Source organism: Lichenostomus cassidix, chromosome 8 (assembly GCF_008360975.1).
Source record: "Lichenostomus cassidix isolate B80296 chromosome 8, HeHo_3.0, whole genome shotgun sequence".
Lineage (NCBI taxonomy): Eukaryota > Metazoa > Chordata > Aves > Passeriformes > Meliphagidae > Lichenostomus > Lichenostomus cassidix.
In genome coordinates, this window is record NC_139489.1 from 16,227,394 (window position 1) to 16,249,571 (window position 22,178).

The following is a 22,178-nucleotide window of genomic DNA, read 5'->3' on the forward strand; positions in this document are numbered from 1 at the left end:
AGTGGAATTCCACTAACTAGCATTGCATAAAGCCTTGTTTGCTCCTCCCACATGCACTAAATATAAATGTGCCTGAGCAGCAAAATCAATTTGCCTAATCTCTGAATCAGCTAAATAGCATTTGCACTAAAATTTTGTCTGTATACTAATTTATCTGGTTAAACCTTGGGTCAAACCTGATAAATTAGTAGAATTATAATTATATTTTATCTTTAGATATTTTGCTATTTTGTTGTTTGCCTGAGAAGTTAATTATTCCACTTACACTGTTCAAGCCAGTTCATTTCTTTTGGAAAGTATGGACATTTTTTTAAAACATAATTTAGGTATTTCTGTAGTGTCCTATTTTTCTTGCGTTACTAACCAATTTACATCTATGCAAATCCTTGAACACTAAGTTCATTCTTCTGAAGTGTGTTGCATTAACTTGGGGTTGTTGAGTCTTGGAAAACATTTTACTGTGTACAATGGCATTGCAATTAGCTGAATGCTGTTCATAAGGCTAATTGCTTATTAAGGTCTGTCTTTTTCCTGTCACTCAGGACAGAAACAAGGGACTGATTTTCTTCCTGAATGTAGTATGCCTACAGTTACTTTATGTTAAACACAAATTGCACTGAAGTGCCAGTCCAAGTGCCCCTCTGTTTAATCCAGTTTATATGCAAAATATTTTCTCCAAAACTTAGACATCAGGCTAGTTCTTAATTTTTTTAATTTCTGACTTGTCAATTGCAGAGACTAAAGTGTTGAAAGGAGATCCCAGTCTTAGCAAGAATGTAGTGAAGCTGGTCTGTTCAACATCTTCCTGTCAGTTTTTTGCTGCAGCATACTTGCTTACTTTCTCTGTTCTTGGTAGGGAACACTGCCAGAAGGAAATGTGAAGAATCTGTCCAACAACTTGTCTCTTTCAGAATCCACATCACCTTTTTCAATTTGGTTTTTTTTTCCTGTAATGCCTATTAGGACTCTTACAATAGTGAGGCATCAGGGAAGAAATCCCTTCCTCAGTCTGTTGCAAAAGAACAGGGAGGGTGCTGTAGGTGTAGGAATTCTGAACAGCTTTAGCAGAGGGAACCCACTTGGGGTGCAATTTACTTTCCAGAGATGTGAGTAGAGGACTTAGTGCTACAGACTGATTATAATTGTGGCAAGGCTTTTCCTGCCAGTACTGTGCAAACTGGTTATTCTATGAAAAAAACATCCATGTAGTTTACAAATGCCTCATTTTATAGATTAATCAAGTTTTGTATTAAATATAATCAGTTTTGATAATGCAGATTACAAGCACATGTAGGAGCATCTGCTTCTATTTGTCCAGTTGGAGATTATCCCTTAATCATGCAAGGTCCAGGTGTGCATTTTCAGATTTGTTGACTCAGGGAAGCTGGAGATAGCATTAAAAGCCAGTCACATCGTGCTGTGGTTACATTCATGTTATTGCTCCTCTGAAGAACTGAACAACTCAGTGAAAAGAATGGCAAGAAGAAATGTCCTCATTACAGGTTGCTCCTCAGGCATTGGACTGGCATTAGCTGTAAAAATGGCAAAAGATGAACAGAAAAGATTTAAAGGTAACAATCTATCTGTACTTTATGAAAACATACTATTTGAGATGGTGCTGCTTTTTTCTCTGTGGTTTAACAGGCATTTGTATTCAGTTTGGTGACTTGTTTCTGGTTCGTTTTCCTGTTCTACTGTCAAGAAAATACTGTGAAAATATACTGTTTAATTCTACTTTTGAATTTCTTGGAGATTTCAGAACCAGACTGGGAAATTATTGACAATATATGTTGAAAATAGAATCTTTTAACTTTGAGTTTTTATCTGGTTTCTATCACTCATATATAAGAGCTGGATGTAAAAGCAATGTTCTTTGATATTTCTCAGTAAGACTGCCACAGTAAAGATTTTATTTCTGGTAAGTGTTGCTTCTGGTGTGTTGCAGTGTATGCCACAATGCGGAATCTGGCCAAGAAAGAACCCCTGGAGGAAGCTGCAGGTCACAGGCTGGGCAAAACCCTCGAAATTAAACAACTGGATGTCTGTGATGAACAGTCTATTAAAACTTGTGTGAATAGTATCCCTGACAGAAGGATTGATGTCCTAGGCAAGTACAGGATTTGTGTGCTATGAACAGATACCAGATTTCTATAAAATATCATCTCAAATAACCTAGAGAAGTTTCATTAGTGTATTTTTTAAATTGTCAAAGTAATAATAATTATATAGTATATTTGGTTCAAGATGCTCAAGACTTCATGCAGACATGAGTGGATTAAATCTCACCCTGCTTCTGTGAAGTAGGGAAGTTGGTTTTCCCTGTCTGCAAAGGAGAAACTTGATCCCAGAGAGGTGTCTTGGATAAAATTATACATTTTTTAGAAAATGTGAGAAATTTTGCCTAAACTGGCACCTTCATGAGCAAGACTTTCTACCCTATTGATGAAACATAGCCCTTTTTACAATGAAGGTAATACCTATCTGTGCTAAGAACGCAACAGGATTTGGGAATTAGCAAGTGAAAAAACAAGTGCAAAGTAAGGATATTTTCATTTTGTATTGAGAATTGAAATGGTATTTTACAAATCATCATGAAGTGTTTTCATACTGTTTTGCTAAAAATAAATATTAGTATCTTAGTGAGATGGAAATGCTTACACCATCAGCTATTAAATCTTACCTAATAGAAAATTATGGACTTGCCTTTTTTCTGATTAATTATTAAAGCAGTGCTTAACAACTGTTTCTGCAAAATTTATTATACTCTAATTTGACATACTAGTTCTCGTGCAGAATGCCAGTCCTATGATCATTCCCCACTTATAAATATCCAGAAGGCAAATAAAGATCAATGGAAGTGTGTCTTTTGGTTTGTTAGTTTATTTTGTTGGGGGTTATTTCTTCTTGAAGATATGAATGTTAATAAAGCAAAAAACAGACCAAAATATGGCTTGGTCTATCACTTTTTGAAGACTTCTGTTCATTCCTACGGGTATTGATTATAGCTTCCAATTCTTAATACTGAATTATAAATAAATACAGGTATTTCTTGACTCATTTTCCTGTAATCCCTTTGTATTTTTTTAAAGGACTAATCAGAAATAAATTAGTTAAAATGCAAAATACCAGATAATACGATTTAAAGCATAATCAAAAATAAAAGACATATGGAAATGTCAAGTCTATATGGAAAGCTCTAGTGACTAGCATCTTTTAATCCTTTCTTTAAGGATTATTTAGGGTCATCTAACCCTTAATCCTCACATTACTTTCAAATGCTTTCCAGTAAAGATTACAAGTTTATGTTTATGGAGGTTTTTGCTTGCTGTTGTCTCCCATTTTGTGCAGTGAGCAATGCTGGAATGGGGCTCATTGGACCTATTGAATGTCAGACCATAGACGAAATGAAAACTGTGATGGATACCAACTTCTTTGGCCTGGTTCGACTCCTGAAGGAGATCTTGCCTGACATGAAGAGGAGAAAGAGTGGGCATATAGTTATAATAAGCAGTGTTATGGGAATACAAGGTAAAATTGGTCTTTCCTGTTTGCTTGAACCAAGAGTTCAATGTTCAAAATCTAAAGCTTTCCTCTTTTTATCTAAAAAACCAAAAAAAAGAAAAAAGTAGGAGCTGGCATATCTGACTCTTGTGCTTTTTAATGCTGAAGTTCCAACTACAAAAAGCACCTCTAATGCATCCAGGTCGTTTGTTACTACACAGCTACTCTCATGGCATTTTGCAACAAAACCTGCAGAGTAAATTTCTTTAAGAGTTTTAACTTAAATTCTACAATTTTTAAAAATTTGATTGTTGGATTTTTATTATCTGGAAAAGAGGGCTTAGCATTACTTTTCTCATTGCTTTTCTCATTACTTTTCTCTTTCCTCTTGGAAAAAATGATGGGAACAGGCAAACATGCTTACTACACTCTCTACACTGCACAATAATAATAGAATAAAATCCAGTCCTGGAAGAATGTATCACCTTTTTGTAAAGTTTTTAATCTCATAAAACTTGAGAGTTAAATTTTAGTGATAGATAACGATATTCCTACTCTTGTGTCCCATCTTGTCTATCTGTATTTTTTTTTATTATTATTAGAACTGTGACATTGTTCTTACCTGGATTATTCTGGTGAGCAAGTGTCCTCCATCAAACTTCCAAGAACTGGTATTTTAATACAACACTTTCACTCCACCTAAATGGATTGATGTGGTGCTTTTTCTAAATCACTCAGATGCAAGCTGGATCTCTTGCATAATCGTGTCTCCTGCATTACACTCAGCCTCTGTGTTCATCTAGAGACTATTAAAGTCTTGCTGATAAATAATGCAGATAGTATTATATGTACAGACACTTTCATATCTTAGAATACAAAATAATAGCATCCAAGGAGACCACAGCATCAGCTAGGAAGAGGAAAAGCATTAGTCAAGCATCTTTCCTAGACTAAGCAATTTTGAGAATATAGGCAAAAATTAATACTTGGATTCAGAATACACAAGGACTTTTCTAATGTTTTCCCAGCAAGACTAAAAATTTTGGGAAAACATGTAGGTTTTAAAAATTAAACTATTAGTATGTTGGATACAATCAGATTCTGAGGATGTTTTGTTTGTACCATCAGGCATCTTATTTAATGATGTTTATGCTGCATCTAAGTTTGCTGTGGAAGGATTCTGCGAAAGTTTAGCTATACAAGCACTCAAGTTCAAGCTGCAGTAAGTATTGATCCACTGGTGTAAATGGCATTGATCTACTGGTGTAAATGGTATTGATCCACTGGTGTGAATTGTATTTTAGATATTTTAAAATATATGCAGAGGTAGTAAAAAAAGCTTTAAAGCTTGCTGCTCAACAGACTAAGAAGCCCTTGAAAATTGTACGTCACAAAAAACATAGAAATGCCCACACTCTTCACACTATATAAGCAAATAAAAAGATCTAGCTGTTAAAATAAACATTCTCTTGAACAGTTAAAGGCTGTTAGAAAGAATAATGGCCTTTTTAGGCAATTCACAGATAAAAAACTTCAAAGGCTCATCACAGAGAGTCAGCAAGTGCAAATCCATCAGAATGTTAGACAGGGTGAGATACCTGTAATGAAGGGAAGTGGGAGGAAAGTGAGAAGTGTGGTGTACTATTTCTAACATTTTAGACAGTATCTAAGAGACTGGTCCTGTTCATCATCTGTGACTTTAGGTTTGATTTGTCACATGTACATTCGCAATCATGTAATTCTGCTAGTGTTCTTTGTGCAAAGTCCAACAACTGGTAAATGTCCATTTATGTCTGTGTGCCTAAGCTTTTAGGCCTTGTGGAAAAAAAGACAGCTGCTGTTGTGGAATTTAAGAAACAAAACTGTGATTCTCCATATTGCTCTGCAAAGTTTGGAGGGATTTTAAATAAATGTAGTAATACACAGGATATACCACAATTCATAATGAGATTTCAAGGGTATAAGACACAGGAAAAAGGAGGTTAAAAAAATGAAGTATAATAGAAACAATATTCAAGGTCTAATAGGAAGAGGGATGCAAGAGAAATGGCTTTAATTCCAGCAGTAGCTGGAATTCTGCTGTGAAGATCAAGAGCTTGATTTAATTCTAAAGAAGAGCCTTTAGAGCATCCCCTGAAGAACTCAAGTCTAATAAGATGCCCAATCCCAAAGTTTTGATAAACACAGTGGCTGGGAGTTATTACTACCTGAGAAAATAACCAGGAAAAACCTGACCAGTAACTGTATTTCAATGATTTGCTATAATATGCTACTGAGCAAAATAAAATTTTTCAGATTTGGCAGCAGCCAGAATCTGTCCACCCACAGTAAAAGTCTTTATATTGTATTTTATTAACATATAATGGTAGGATGTTGACTAAAGCTTGACAAAGAAAATCCATGTTTGGACAATTCACCCATTTCTTTCAGCTACTTCTAGTATTATCATGAGAAACAAAGAAACCTATGCAGAATTTTGTCCAGAAAGTAATAAATTGTGTTACTATCCCTTACTTATTTTTCTTCATATCTGATAAATTGTTGTGAATAAATCACCCTTAGATTCCACAGCTGTGAGACAGCAGGTAACAACTGCACTCACATAATGAATTAAGTTACAGCACTTCTATGAAAATTAAACTATGCAAATTTCTACATCATCATATGTGGATGGGTAGGAGGAGCGGGAGAGCAATAATGCAGTATGGATTGCCTTTACAGAAGGTACTGTTATATACTATTTGCTAGTGCAACTCCTCAATATTCCTTTTTGAGATGGATTGAGGGGTGTATTTTCCATGGAGGATAGTCAACAACCAGCAGACCTTTTTCTCAAACAGGTTAAGTTTGATTGAACCAGGCCCAGTGGTTACAGAGTTTGAAAGAAAAGTGTTTGAAGATGGAATGAAAATGGATCTTTCAGCTGCAGATGCAGAAACAGCTGAGATGTTTACTAATATTTACCTTAAAAATTACAAACAAATTTTCCAGAGCTTGGGACAAAGTGCTGAAGATGTTGCAGAGGTAACTCATTAAAAATTCATCTTTTTTTTTATATTTTTTTTCTTTGTAATTTATGAATGCAGTGGTTGGTTGGTGGGTTTTTCTGGTAGAAGCATTAGATATAATTAAACGTAATACACACAATTAGAAAGGGTTTTAAAAAATTCAGTAGAATCTTCAGAGTTTTAAACAGAAGCCTATATTAAAATAATATTAATTTTGAAGTACTGAAGACAACTAAGTACCACTGAGACATTAGATGCCCTTTATGTCCTCTGGTGAAGTGTGCATATTCTGCATTGTTACCATACATCCACACAGGGTTCCCACCACTGGTAAAGCACTGTCCTCACTGATAATCCCTCCACTAAGGGAACTTCACTCAGCACCCCAGACCACCAAGGCTGAATTAAAAACCCATGGATGTTTCTGGTGCTTGGGGCTTCCTCCAGGAAGACAAGTTTAGGCAAGCTGTGGGAAGGGGTGATTATTTTAGGTGTTTGCTGGTAAGGAGTAGCTTCAGTGTCAACTGAAGATTCCCAGATCTTGCTGCAAAATGCACTGTCCTGATCCTTTCACAGTGAACTGTGAAAGAGAGGATCTACCTACTGTGGGCATATAAGCCCACAATAATTTTGGAAGACTACTCAGGATAGTTAGGTGTCAGGTGCTATCAGCATGCTATAGAAAAACAGAAATACTTCTGATGGCCTTAAAATATTTTAAGAAGAGTTTCTAATGAGTTCTAATAAAACTATATTCAGGGTTTTATATAATTCTAGAACTTTATTCTTCTACTTTTCCACAGTTTAACTGAAAACTGGGATTTTACTTTACTATTTTGGTAAAAGTTCTTTAAAAATCCCATTTCTCCTTCTCAACAGCATACAGTAAAGATAATTCTTGCAGAAAACCCACCTTTTCGCCATCAGACCAACACACTGTATACTCCAATGACAACTCTGAAGTATGCAGATCCAAATGGAGATCTACCCATTGACATATTTTACAAAATGGTTTTTCAGCATGACAAAATCTTCAGTGCAAGTCTCAACTTCATCAAACTGCTACGGTGGAGAAGTAGAAAGAGCTTTGACCTGGGAAAACCCTCACAATAAGTATGAGATTATGTAGTGCAAATTGGAATTACTTCTTGTAACTATTGATTACACAGTTTGTTATTCAAATACCTTTGCTCTGTAATTATGAAAAGGCACGCAAGATGTCTGTTTGAGCTTAGCTAAGATATTCAGTTCAATGTGTATCTCTTGAATGTTACAGTTGGCAGAACCTTGCAATGAAAATCCTCTATAGTTTTATTCTGTTTAGCATTTGCTTTTTCCAGAGATGTTTTCATAGGAACATGAACACTGACTGATATTTGTGTACTTAAAACTAGTCCAAACCCCTTCACTTACTAGAATATAATACACACTGAGATGTGTACAGTATGCAAACTACTTAGATTCTTAATATCATAAAAAATTACATGTTTTTATTTATTAAGATAGAATTGGCATCACACTGGTATTCTCATTTCCAGAAGTCATATCTATTTATGAGCAACATAAGAACAACATCAATCTTAAAATGTAACAAGTAGAATATTTATTATGAATATATATTTATTATAAAATTCTGAATGCTTCCTTTATATGCAATGGTTACTAGCATATTGCACTTGGTGAACAATAAAATGTTTTTTAAATGCATCTTAATATAAAATATCTTCTTACTGTCTGGGTACTACTTTTTGAAAACGAAGTATAGTCAGTAGTAAGTAATTTCAATCCATTAAATGCCTTCAGTACCTTGAGTGTTTGACACAGACCCCTCTTGTTCCAAGCTATCCTAATAATAAACCAAAATTCTATCATGTAAAGCAGGTCTTTTCCCTCTCTTTCTCTCAGCCCTGTCCTACAAGTCAGCTGAACCAAGTGCCTGGGCTGAGCGCTCGCTGTTCCTGCCTGGCGTTCCTGTTCCTGACCTCCAGCCGCGTTGCGAGGCTCCCCGGGCTGAGGCGAAGGCCGAGTGTCCCTCGGGCCTCCAGGCTGCACTTTCTCAGCACATTCCAGCAGCTGTCCTTGTTTCACCCCCAGAGCCCAGCTGGAACTCTCTGGGGATAGAACCTTCCTTCAGTGCTGTCTCAGTAAGCCAAAATCTAACTCCGTGCTGGGACTTGCAGCGGCCCTGCCCTGCCTCTCCCAGAGAGCTCCGAGTTCTGCGGGTACCAAACACTAACGCAGGGCTTCCTCTGCCGGTGTGACCCTTTTGGAGGGGCACAAGGAGCGGGGCTGTGAAGGGACCTCCCTCGGACCGCAGCCGGGGCCTGAGGGGACACCAGCAGCCCCTGAGCACAGCTGCAGGCTCCAAGTACATTCCCGACCCACACCTCCCGCAGAACACCAGCAGCCCGCACCCCAGCACCGACAGAGGTGGGAATAGCAGCTAGGCTGAAAGGGAGCAAGCAGGAATTAAATGACAGGAGTGCTGCCGGGGCTGAAGGGAGCCTGGCAAACCGCCCCTCTGCAGCCCTAGATGCCATCGCCTCCCGGTGAGGCTCAGCGCGGGTACGGTTTGGACAGAGACATGCATGGAAGGGCTGGGGCTGCCAGGAGCCCCTCCGTGTCAGGAGCTGTGCTGTCTCTGGCCCGCAGCTTGGGCTGGGCTGCATTCCTGGGCGGTTCGCTTTGCAGCACACAGCAAGGCACGACCAGGACCGTGGCTATTAATGGGCTTCCACAAACACCACCGTGGTGGGGTTAATTCTGCCTCACACAACCCTCACGCTACTGGTTATGGAACGAGTGAAAGCAGAAAATACAGCGTCATAGATGGGTGCCGAGTTAAACCAGCCACGGCTGCGAGTCGTGAATAAACTGCAATGAAGCGCCGAGCCCGCGCCGCTTTGGGAACGAGCCTGCCGGGGCTGTCCGCTGCTGTGCTGCTGGCGGCACGGAGGGGCAGGGCGGGCGGGCCCGAGGGCAGCTCTGGGGAGGGTGCGGAGGGAGCAGGGGCGGCTAAAAGCCCCTCGCCGCCGCCCGCACGTGGCGCCGCAGCCCTTCCGGCGCTCCCGGCGGCGGGAGCTGTTTCCGCTTCCGGCGGAAGCGCCGTCCCTCGCAGGTTGAGCCGGAGTGGGAGCGTTTCCGCCTCGCGGCCGCCGTACGGCCGGGCCAGCCGAGCCGAGCCGAGCCGAGCCGAGCCGAGCCGAGCCGAGCCGAGCGGGGCGTTCCGCTGCTCGCCTCCCCTCACGCTGGTCATAAGGCGGCGGCGCCGGCGGCCGAAGGATGTGGCGGAGGCGGCAGTGGCAGGCGCCGCGGCCGAGGCAGCCCTGAGCCCGAGCCGCGCTTCCCGGCCCCGCGCCCCCCGGCCCGGCAGCGACCCCCGGCCCGGCCCCGCCGCCCCCCGCCCATCCTCGAGGTCGCCCCCCGCGGCCCCGCCCGCCCCCGCCGGGTCCCCGCGCCCTGGAGCCCCTGGCGGGCGCTGAGCGCAGCCCGTGAGCCGAGCGCAGCCAGGATGGCCTCGTCGTCCGGCAACGACGACGACCTCACCATCCCCAGGGCTGCCATCAACAAGATGATCAAAGAGACGCTGCCCAACGTCCGCGTGGCGAACGACGCCCGGGAGCTGGTGGTCAACTGCTGCACTGAATTCATCCACCTCATCTCCTCCGAGGCCAACGAGATCTGCAACAAATCGGAGAAGAAAACTATCTCCCCGGAGCACGTCATACAAGGTGAGCTCCCGCGGGCGCCGTGCCGCTGCCGGCTGGGACACCTGTGAGCCGCTCCTGTCCCGCTGCCGCTCGTGCCTCTCCGGCTGCGTGTGGCTGTGCAGAGCACAAAAGGCAGGGGCTCCTAAGGGTCTGCAGGAAAAGCCTGTCTTGTCCGGCTTGCCAGCTGTACTGCAAGGGATGTTGTCTTTGTGTGGTCAGAGCGGCTGCTGGGTGTGCTCAGCACCAGCTCTGGGTTTGTGCCTCAGAGAAGCCGCTGATGCTTTGAGTGAAGTCACCAAATCTCTTCCTCTTTTTCGTACCTGTGAAACTAGGTCTGCTTTTTCGAATGGATATGCAGCATGCTTTAAGGTTCTGAATTTATTAAATGTCTTTCTAGTTGGAGATTGCTTATGTGGGCCCCAGGCTTTATTCTGTGGTAGTCTTGCCTGGAATCTAAAGAGTATAATATTTCCTTAGGGCTGTCATTACAGTCTCATTGTTTAATGTTGGATCTTCGTATCTGTTGCAGAGAGCATTTAAACGTGACCTATGCCCTTGTATCTTTTTCTGCTGTTGACTCCCACTTCCCCTTGCTAGAATAAAAGGCGAGTTCTCTCTCTGTGTCTCGTTTGTTTTTCTTTAAATTCTGCCGCAAATAAAGTGTTTTCTTGCCTCCTCGTGAAGTCTGCATCAGGCATCTTTTGTCAGAACTCATTTGCTTTGCTGCTTAAGACAGGGTTGTTGATACCAGTGTCTGCTGCAAACAAATTTATAGCATCAGTAGAGAAAGAGCACTTTAGTCTGCTGCCTAGTAGAGATATTAACAGTAGCATTTGTAGCAGAGCTATTTTCAGGGCTGTGATGGTATCAATTTAGTTAAAAGAATGTTGACATTATTAGTTTTCTTTTTTTTTAGCAGTATTTGCTGTTTGAAACAAAACAAAAAAGTTGGTTCATGTGAAATTTATTAGCTTGCTCACCAAAAGAGGTTCAAGTACTTGATAGGATCATGAACAGAAAAAGAAAAAATGTAGTGTGTATGAGCTTCAATATTAAATAAAATACATGTAAACTTGAAATTTTAGCAAAGTGGCTCCATCACAGAAGCCTAGGATGTAAAGAGTAAAAACCTGTGCTTGCACATAGAAGCATACTTTAGGTGTGATGCTCTTTAATACATGGATAGTTTCTCCAAGTCACCACAAAAAATGTTTGAGGTTAACTCTTAACATAGGAATAGATATGATCTTCAAGGTTGAGTGTAATAAAGAATTTGTGTATGAAAGTGTTTTTTACCCAGTAGTGGTGGTCTGTAGAAAAGATTTCACCTATTGCTGTCCTAGGCTTAGTCTGGGTTTTTTGGAAAAGAAATTGAAACTAAAGTGTGTGTACATAACATCAGCAGGTCGTCTCATGCCAAGTGTTTTGCTGGGTTCTACGTCCTTGTGTTACCACACTCTAGAGTTAGGAAAAGTTATTTTGAAATTAAATCTATACTTTCTAGTAAAATATGACAATGTATCCATTTTCGTAATGTTCTAGAGATGGAAATTATTGTTCTTGGGTTTTCTGCTGTTCTTATCTTTAGAGAGGTGTATTTGCTATTAGCTCCTTTCAGATTCTGATCAGTTGGCACATGTTCTCTCTGTGAGGTTTGAGAGTTTAGATCACCAGTTTTGGGAGCAGTGATTGTGTGTATAGGTAGAGTATTTCAGCATTTTCATCCATCTTGATACATTTTAGGTACTTTATATTTTGACTTCCTCTTAATGCAGCTTCATGACAATGATGCTAACAAATTAGGCAATTGAAATCTTGTCTGTTGTGGCCATCCACGTATCTTTGTCCTTCTGAATGCTTGGAAGTAAAATGAGGTTAATGACCATCACATCACACCTGGTCCAGCCTAAGCCCAAGATGCTGCCAAGAGGAGTCTTTTTGTACCCTTTAAGAGCTGGATCTGGCAACTGCAGCTACAACTGACCCTGTGGCTTTTGAGAATTTAGGGCAGAGCACGGTGTCCTCTCAGGTGAGTTTGCTGTCTTGCAGCAAACTGGGGCTGTAAACAAGAAGTTAATAGATTGGAAACAAGAAGCAGGAAGGGTGTTTGGCTGGGCAGGAGGAAGGGTAAAGACTCACTCTGCAGTTGGTGACACTGCCATTGGACTGTATTAGAGGTGACATAAAACTGCGCTTTGTCACTGTGCTTAGATGTCTGGCACAGTGGTGCTTGAGATACCCCTTCCTTTGCTGCACTGGTAAGGTGATTGTGTGGCCATGTGCTGAGCAAGAACTCTCTCTCTACCCTTGGGTTATATTTCAGGTAGATGAGGTCCCTGCTGTGTTTTATTCTATGGTAGCACAAACACTTGACTGGTACATTGCTGTCAATAGCATAGGGGAAGGAAGGCAGGGGCTTTGTGCATGCCATTAGAGCTCTGATTTGATGGATGTACTCAGACCATGCCAAGCACTCACTACTGGTAATAAAATGCAAGACAGCTTTCTTGGAGAATACCCAAAAGCATCAAGGCCATGTAATAGTTGTAAGTGGAGATCTCCCTGTTTATTGTTGAATCCCACCATCAGGAACCCAGCTGTGAATCTGCAGCTCTAGTAAGCCAATGAATGTTCTTCCATCCTGGAACAGAAAATAAAATCATTTGAGTGTTATATGACTTGTGATAAAGCAGGCTTTTTATAAGAAATGAAATTTTTGTTGAATTCAGAAAATGGTGTCTTAAAAAAATCACCATTTTATGAAGTTAGTTACTTTGATTACTCGGTCACATGGAACTGTTCTGCAATAAGGTAGGCTGAGGATTGATGTCAAATTTTGTAGCTTCTTTTCATCAACTGTAAGGATACTGACACTGTGTGTATTATCATTTAATTTAAAAAAACCCCACCCAACAGTTCATGTTTGGGATTTTATTTTGGAAGCTTTTTCTTTGAAAGGAGCATAAAAATATAAAAGTCTTGGATATTAATTATTTGATTGTGTATAAAAAAAGTAGTACTAACTATGTGTCACTGATTACTCAGAGACCTGCAGCTTCATGCAGTCGTTAAAAGTAGGAGGAAACTGGGGAAAGGATAATTGTGATCTGGTGTTTGTAAATATGAGTTGTGTTATTCCCCCAAATACTGTGTTTTGGGATTCAGCTGTTTACATTTGGTGGGATCATTCTAGCCTCAGTAGGATGCTGAATTTTCAGCCACCTGGGTAGGATGACATGTTTCAGGCTCAAAAAGTAGAGAGGCTTTGAGTTTTCATGAAATAGCAGCTCTGATGAAGTAGTAATCACTTGTCCCACATTTTAACACCATGCTGGTGTAAAGGGATTTGTATTCCTTCCATTCATGTGTTCTGTAAAGCCTTGGTGTGCTTCAAGAAGATGGTAAATTTTGTAGATTGTTTCACAGCCAGTATAATTTCGATGCAGTAGGTTTATTATGGATATGTGGTTCTTCATAGCTTTGTTATGTTGAATAATTGTAAAAATCTGTCTTGGTTGTATTACATGGGAGGGTTTTAATTTTTTTTTTTGGTGTGTGTCTGTGCTACATACAGTACACAACTCTTAAGTTCCTTCCATTGATTTATTTTCTTTTAAGGACCATTTAAAATTTCTCAGAAAACACATCTTACTGTTAACTTCAGACTCCGCAGTTGTTCATATTCTGATGCAACAGATTGCCAACCCTGGTCTTTTGACAAACACCTCTGGGATTGACTGTGATGGTTTGTCTTACTAGACTTATAGATTTCTTCAGTTTGGTTAAAGAAATGTGACTTTAAAATTACTCTATATGCTGTTTACATTTCAAAATCAAATGAATTCTTAAATATCTGTAGAGTATTAACTGGTTCTGGACTATGAGACATGGATTTGCCTCCTATCTGCTGAGGCTGGATGAAACAGGTTTCTGAAGTTTTTGGTAATTCTCCTAGAAACTGTGGGTTAATTGGAAAAAGTGTTCCCAGTGTCTGTGTGTGGGCTGAGGCTAAACTGGCATACTTTCTCTGAAGTAATTTGACTATCTCTAAATCAGTTTGTCTTTTAACTTTATTTTTTTTAAGAAATAAGTATTATGTAAATTGCTTTACCAAGTGTTCTCTGTTAAAGGGATGGTAGTGCTGCATGAGTAGACAGCTGCACCAGCAGCTCTTTTGAAGACAGTGTGTGAATTGTCTCCCTGAGTACAGCTTGGAAGCTGAAAACTTAGAGAATGCCTTTGGGTTTTTGTTTAGATTATGATACAATGACATGCTACTGTAATTATGGGTAGGAAAATGCTTACAAAATTAGTGTTAGAATATTGTCCGAGTTACTGTAACAAAGATCTTGTTTATAACAAGCTGTTGATTGCTGTTGTGCAGTTTAGTGCTATTTCTTGAATAGCTTGTCACATAAGGTTGAGATTAAGGTAAAGGTAAAAGCAAACTGTACTGTAAACTCTAAATTGTGTAAATGCTGGAAATTAACCAGGTTTTTTATTAAACCGATACTTGTTTCTAGTATAATTGGTGTTTATGTAATGTTTCTAGTATATTCTGTAATAGGTTCACTTTGGGTGTGTGTGGAGGCATGTCAGTAAATGGTGCATGAGGAAATAGTGTGCCTTTTGTCGCATGTTCTACCTGGGTTTTTATAATCCTTTCTGCTACCTTTGCATTCTTTAAAAAACTGTTGTTGCAGGATATAGCTGCATTACAGATTGGGCAGATAAAAGGGCGAGATTTTAGTTTCTGAATACGTTTTAATGTGGAGATAAATAGCAGGGGTTCCATTGAGAAATAAAACAATAAAGAGCTTATACATAACTTTATATAGCTTTATATGTGTGAACTATGCATTTTATGTATGGCAATTTAGATACTAAAAGACAAAAGCTAAAATTCAGCAACCCAACATAATATTATTTATTTCTGCCTCATTGAAGGATCTTTGATCATTTTACATGCATCACTCTTGCTCTGTTATAGGTTGCTAATTCACCTTCTACTGAAGACTTCCAAAAACTGGAAAGGTAGAATCCCTGGGAGATAATTCAGATAGGAAGGAATTCTTAGCTGTATAAATTATGTTGATTCTGATATAGGAAAGGTGGGAAGAATATGTCTTTTGGAGAATAATGCGTATCTCTAGCAAAGTGTGTCTGAAAGCCCTGAATCCCCGGCAAGTGCAAACTTCTTTGGTTGTACTTGACCAACCTTACTTTTTTTAGCCTAAAAGTATGTATTGCTAAATGACATAGCAGAAGAAAGAGGGACTATAGCTGTCAGATCTTTTTAAGAGCAGAGATTTTTGTCACCAGATGATAGGAAAGGTATAAAATGCTTTTTCTTTATTTTAAATGAACAAATCAATATCTATTATCAAAATCTTTGTAAAAGGTAAACAGTATCCTTTCTTTCTTTCTTTGCAGCACTAGAAAGTTTGGGGTTTGGCTCCTATATCAGTGAAGTAAAAGAAGTCTTACAAGAATGCAAAACAGTAGCACTAAAGAGAAGAAAGGCCAGTTCACGCTTGGAGAACCTCGGCATTCCGGAAGAAGAGCTACTAAGGCAGCAACAGGAATTATTTGCACAAGTAAGTGAAGCAATACTTGTCCTGATGAGGTTGGAATAATTAATGCTGCAGGTCTAGGGCCACACAAACACGTGCACACCTCAAGAAGTATCCCCTTCCATGTGAATTGATGTGGCATCTGAGATGCTATTGGCCTTGGCCTGTTTGAGTTTGGGAATGTGACGTCAACAAATAAGATGCTGCTGCTTGACACTTCTGTGATTTGATATATAGGACTTTGTATATGAGTGTATTTCATACTCCAGGTTTAAAAGGCTTGGGGTTTTGCTACTTGGGCATTTCCAGTCTACCATGGAGAATACATTTAAGAACTACTTAGTTGCAGAACTAAAAAAATAACAGCTGGTGTTCTAGGAAATTACCAGTTTTGATGCACTAAAAGGTGAAAATAGCTTATCTGTTTCTGACCATCAGTGCACAAATGTTATTTCTTATACTTTGAAAGAAACTTTATTCTTGGCATGACTGTAATTGAGTGAATTCATGCATAATTTTTCAAGAGGCTGTTGAGGCGTGGAAAAAGCATTTGCCTCCAAATAGTGTACTAACACACACACACATTCTTCTTCATCCCAGCCATAATTATGCCCTTCCAGCTTTCCCAGATAGTTTTAACATTCCCCAGTTTAATTGACAAAACCCCAATATTATTTATTTGTCTTTCTACACTATCTTTCTCCTGACTATTCTCTTAGTTTGACTAAGAGAAACTAAGAGATGGGAAAGTTATGTGGTGTTTCTATGTTCTCTTAACCAAGGCCAGAGTCTTATGTTCTCAGTTTGCTTACTTTGATTTCCTCTGATGAAAATGCTTATTCAGTTAATGTCTGATTACTGTGACCTTCTCTCTGCTTTGCTATAATTGTGTCTTGCTGAAACTGCTGTTTTTCATCTTATGACATGCCAACTACTTTAATCTTCATTGCATGATGGATTTTAAGGCATTTAAAATTTCAGCATATCATGTAACTGTTGCAGAACTAGTTATGATCAAATCACATGTGCCTAACTCTTCTTTGACTGTCCTAACATTACAAAGACCAATATGGCTGCTTCTGGATTTTGGGTAAGATCTACAAATAATAGTCAGTTTGATACCTGTTTTTTACGTACTGTTTTTGTGCAAGTAACTCAGCATGATATATAAAACAAACAAGCAGCAAAACCAAGGTGTATTAAGGGAGTACTAGCTTCAGAATATCATTGAAAAAATTAAAAAAAATATCAAAAATTGCTGAAACCACCTTATGCAAGCCACACTTTGTCTAAGGAATGACAACTTGAAGTATATTCTTTTAAAATTCTGTTACTGTGCCTTAATGTCTAAATTAAGACAACACATGACAAGATTGTATGAATGATTTTTAAAAATAGTTTTTGGTAATATGGAAAATGTTCACTTAGATTCAAGGATGACAGTCTCATTTTTCAAAAATAGTAGCTGTGATGTGCTGTTGGAAGTACTGTAATTATTCTTAAAAATAGTTACGCAAGTGCATGCTTATTTATTTGTGTTAATCTTTTTAATATTCTGGAGCATGACACTATGCTGACTTCTTGCTCTACTTTTAAAATACCTCCCTGTTAAAGTTATGAATGTTTGACACCTCTGTTTTGGACGATGGTAAATATTTGAAGTCAGGGGAACGGCTTATCCCAATATTCATGGATGTCTAAGTTTTTATACAAGACAAGGGTCTTGATAGATTTGGGGGTTTTCTGAGTTTTCCTCACTGTAGTTGTGCAGTAAATGAGTAAAGCTTACCTAATGCTTATAGAGCTTCTTGGTCAATCCAACTCAATGGAATTCGTTAGTATGCGAGGTTTTTTCCTCTTCCCTTTTTTGAAATGATGAAGTGTTATTGTTACAAATATGGCACTGGGGGTGGGCACTGACAAAGTGATGCATCCAGTGTGAAGTGCTGAGCCTCTGTTTCCTGCAGCATGCATGTGTATCACCTCCTTGAGTGTACAGTAAACTTCACTGTAGCAGGGTCAGTAGGGAGCCCTGTTGTTATCTCCTGGCTGATAAATATGTCTGCCTTCCTGTGTGTACAGATGCTGCTGCTGTCTTTCCTTTAAAACTTTGATGTTTTAGATTGTTTTCCAGCCCTTGTAACTGTACTATCACTGGAAGTTTGAAATACTGAAAAATTTTCATTGAGGGGAGATTTCTACTGCTGTATTTTTTTTACTGTAGAACAGACTGAGGAAAATGTGACACTTCGTAATAATAAGAGAAGACTCCCCTGTTTTTCACATTTCTAGGTAGAAAAACTGGGTTTCACTGTTTTCCAAAGCATCATCTTTTGGCATCTTAAAGTTTGCAAAACTGTAAAAAATTTGATGCTTTGGAAAAAAATTAGCAAAATTCAGTGAGTGCAGTAGGATTAGAAAAGAAATTATTATAGTCTTAGACTTGTAAAAGTAGAAGAGTAAAAAAAGACTGAAATTTTTTCATTTTGAGATCTTTTTCCTAATGTTCGTTCAAAGTGGAAATTGAAGTTGTAACTTTAACACAAGCAATTAGTGTATTGTTGAAATCAACAGGAGCTGTCAAAAAACATGTGAAAACCCCGGATAGTTCAACTGATGAATCCTCATTTTTCCATTTGAAATGTTTTGGTAAAACATTAAGGGCTGTAAAGGACTATACTTTTCTGTAGCAAAGCCATCCTCAGTTTTCATACCTGAATTCGAGAATACCTTACCTAGCTCTGTTTTGCAAAGATTGCTTAGCAAAGTAAGATAATGGCTTTCTTTGTTTTTTGTAAAAATATGTGCCTCTGTGGTTCAATGGGATGATTTCATAATTGGAAGTTTTGTTATTTGTAATCAACAAAGCAAGGCTGTTCTCATCTCTGAACTGTGATTAAATGTTAAGATCCCTTGAAACTGATGTCTAAAGTTTCCTTTGCTTTGCGTCAGTTAAATTTTTCATTACTTAGTGGTTCAGTAGCACAGTCCTTACAGTGGAACTTAAGTACACTGGTTTCTGTCTGTTGTTTTTGTAAATACAAGGTCTCCAAACAGTGGTGTCTTCTGGGGAAGAGAGAATATAGCTAAACTTCTTGGGACAAATAATTAAGGTACTTCTAGATGTGGTTTTGCATGTGCAATTAATTTAAAAAAAAAGGAATCTGCAGGTACAGATAAAAATGCTTTTAAAGATATGTGTTGTAGAGATTCTTCACAAGCTGTGTGTTGCCTTAACAATTAAATTCATATCTCTAGGCTAGACAACAGCAAGCAGAACTGGCACAGCAGGAATGGCTACAGATGCAACAAGCAGCTCAACAGGCACAGCTTGCTGCTGCCTCAGCCAGTGCATCCAATCAGGCAGGATCTTCTCAGGATGAAGATGATGAAGATGATATCTGAAAATCACCAGCTGAGTTGTCTTACTAAGAAATACTTTTCCTGCACAATGAAAACAGTGAAATGAATGCTTACCTGTAAGTTTGTATGCATCGTGGACTGGCAGTTGGTATTCTAGGGGTGTCTGCTGTTGTGTGCTGTACATGTATAAACTGTCTTTTTTTGAACTCTTGAAGATTTAAGGTTCAGTATCATATCAACTTTGGATTTTTAATGGTGTATATGGAAATTTTAGATAGTGCGTCATTTATTTGATCAATAAACAGTGTTACAATAAACAACATGTTTATAAAATATAGTGAGATTTATACAAAAGCTCTAAATCCACATTTGCATTTCTTCCCTTTTAACTAAACTATAAAATCTTACTTAGAATTTTTAATTGTTTTTTGGGGGGAGTGGTACAGTAGACATAATCTTTAATGGGAAAAAAGTAGAGTTCAGCATAGAAGAGTCTGAATTCTTAGTTCTTTTTAAAATGAGGATGTATATGGCAATAAATATTATATATGCTCGAATACCACACTTGTTAAAATTTGAAAATGATACATTTTCACCAAGCTAGGAAAAGGTATGTTTAATAGGAGTTGTACAAATTCAGTCTTTTTTTTTTTTTTGTATAGGGGTGAAAAAAAAATAAACTCGTGGTTTTATTATGACATCCTTTTGACAGTCCTAACTGAATATTTCACTTCAAAGACTGCCTGGTTTGAAGAACTAACTCTTCTATTACTTCACTCCAGTTTAATGTTAACTGTTGTTGATGGTATTTCATAGTCCAGTTTTATTCATATTGTTGAAATATAAAGCTGGAACTTAAAGAAACAGAATTGTTTGTTCTGCTGATGTGACTGGGAGTGATTAAGTATTCAAGCCCAAGAAGGTAAAAGCTGACCCTAACAGCATGTTTATCATAAAAGAGGGAATTTATTTAACTTTGATTAGTCATGGTCAGCATAATGCTAACATTCTCCAGACTAGATTGCCACTGGATTACTAAGATACCTTGTTGAAAGACAATGTTTTCTTCACTCAAATTGGTTTGTAGGTAAGTCCAGGTTTCTGATAAAATATTCCCCAAGAGTGATCAGCAATACATGAAACAGAAATTATGTACTTGTCCTTTTGATAGTTCTGTTGATTTAATGGATGAGCAGCTGTCCTTTGTGTTGAAATAAAGCACAGTAGTGTCCATTGCTGAGTTTTAATGTGTTACTTGAAGTAATACTGGCATATCTTCTGGTACACTAATCTGAGCAGAGTAGAAAAGCCACTTGCATGCTGCTGTAGATGACCCCGTAGCTCTCTAACAAGGTGGATGGTTTTATTAACTTACATCCTCAGCAAGTTGCTCTAGTTAGAATTCTTGAGGAGGGCTGCAGCAGTCTGTTTACATAAGGATGCAAACAGCAAATGGTGGGCCCATTTTTACATAAAGATCTGAACTAGATCCAATTGGCATGTATTCAGATCTAAGTCACATAGTGACTTTTGATTTAAATTTGAGATGTGTTAAGTTGCATATTGAATAAATGTGAACATGTCTTTAAATGCAGTAATGCAGTGAAAACTCAGAAGAGTATTTGTTTGAATGTTTAAGTTTAAAAAAGAAAAAACAAAAAAACTTTCCTGGATACTACATAAAATATGTTAGGCAAGGTTTGACTGAGGAAGTGATTTTCTGTAAAGGTTTGAGTACCAAAGGTAGAAAATCTAGTCTAGTGATACAATGTTAATGTGCAGTGTTGGCTTTTCTAATTTGTACTGTAACACCTTCACACTTTCTATTTTAAATGAGTCTTTTCCTTCTAAATAATACTAGGTATATTTTCACACCTTTTTTTTCTGATGCAGAAATCAGGTTAACATTTTACTGCATCTGGTATGTATGGTGTAATGTTTGAATTTTTGTGACCTTTCTTTTTGGACATTCTTGTGCTTTTTCATATGCTGTATTCTTCAAGCAATAAAATTCTGATGTGTTTTTATAAAATTGCTTTTATATTTAATGAACAGTCTGACTTCTTCATTGCCTTTATAAACAAAAAAGTTAAGAGTACTTAAACCCTGTTTTATTTTGGCTCACTGAACACTTTTTGTGACCTGATGTCTTCACAACCTGAGTGCTGTTGGATGGCATTGCTGTTCACTGGGCTTGTTATTGCTTGCAAACAGTGTTTCTGGGCTTGACCCGCTCTCTTTTCTCTTGGGCATTGCATTTAGTATGTATATGTATTTTTATAGTGTGACATTCTTCACCTGAGAAGTTGAACAAAAGCCCTCTTAGATTGTGTACCAGCTATTGAAATACTTTCACAAAGTGAAAGGCCACAGGCAGGGGCAGTAAGAATTTAATTTCATGTAGATAGTCATGATTAGAGATTACTTTACTCAGCCATTCCTCCCCAGTTATGAAAAATAAACTCTGGCACTTTCAGGGAGAATCTTCACTGATCTTTCAACAAATGAATTTTGTATTACCTTGCTGTTGTGCTTACATGCAGGAGCTGTTCAGTGAAGGTAGATTTCTGAACTTATGGTATCCTGATGTTTTTGGTACACCAGGTACATAGAGCATAACGTTTGGTTAGTCAACTGTATTGTTGCTTTGTCTCACAAGAAACATGTATAAGGATGTGTCTGTTCCTTAAATATTGAGTTGATGAGATTATCTGTGAGTTTTCCATAATTATTCTGACAGTCTGTTTCAGAGTGCTCAAGTGACTTTCTTACAAAATCTTTCTTTTCTATTACTTTAATAAAGTGCATGTCTGCATGACATTGTGGATAATGAATATAGTTGTATTTACTACTGTGAGGTGCTTTTAAAGGAGTATCTTAGGGATTCTAAACATCAAATGCCTAAAATGCTATTTGAATTCCAATATTTGCGTGTGGCTAATTGAGCTTAGTTTTGAAACACTGGAATTTCTGCCACAATGGAAAATGTCCCTGAAAGCCACAAATAGAGATTGTGTTCTTCA

General features: G+C 38.5%; 2 protein-coding genes across 2 annotated transcripts; both read left to right on the forward strand.

The window, feature by feature from the left end:
* The first annotated feature begins 1,457 nt into the window (after positions 1–1,457).
* Positions 1,458–8,194, forward strand: LOC146433933 (retinol dehydrogenase 8-like). Its single transcript, XM_085068083.1, has 6 exons — positions 1,458–1,571; positions 1,946–2,111; positions 3,353–3,528; positions 4,630–4,723; positions 6,342–6,525; positions 7,389–8,194. Exons 1-6 carry the CDS (start codon positions 1,475–1,477, stop codon positions 7,620–7,622), a joined length of 951 nt encoding a protein of 316 aa, XP_084924209.1. The 5' UTR covers positions 1,458–1,474; the 3' UTR covers positions 7,623–8,194.
* Positions 8,195–9,678: 1,484 nt separating this feature from the next.
* On the forward strand, positions 9,679–21,187 carry DR1 (down-regulator of transcription 1). The gene is made up of 3 exons (XM_085068084.1): positions 9,679–10,240; positions 15,653–15,816; positions 19,051–21,187. Exons 1-3 carry the CDS (start codon positions 10,021–10,023, stop codon positions 19,195–19,197), a joined length of 531 nt encoding a protein of 176 aa, XP_084924210.1. The 5' UTR covers positions 9,679–10,020; the 3' UTR covers positions 19,198–21,187.
* Positions 21,188–22,178: the final 991 nt, after the last annotated feature.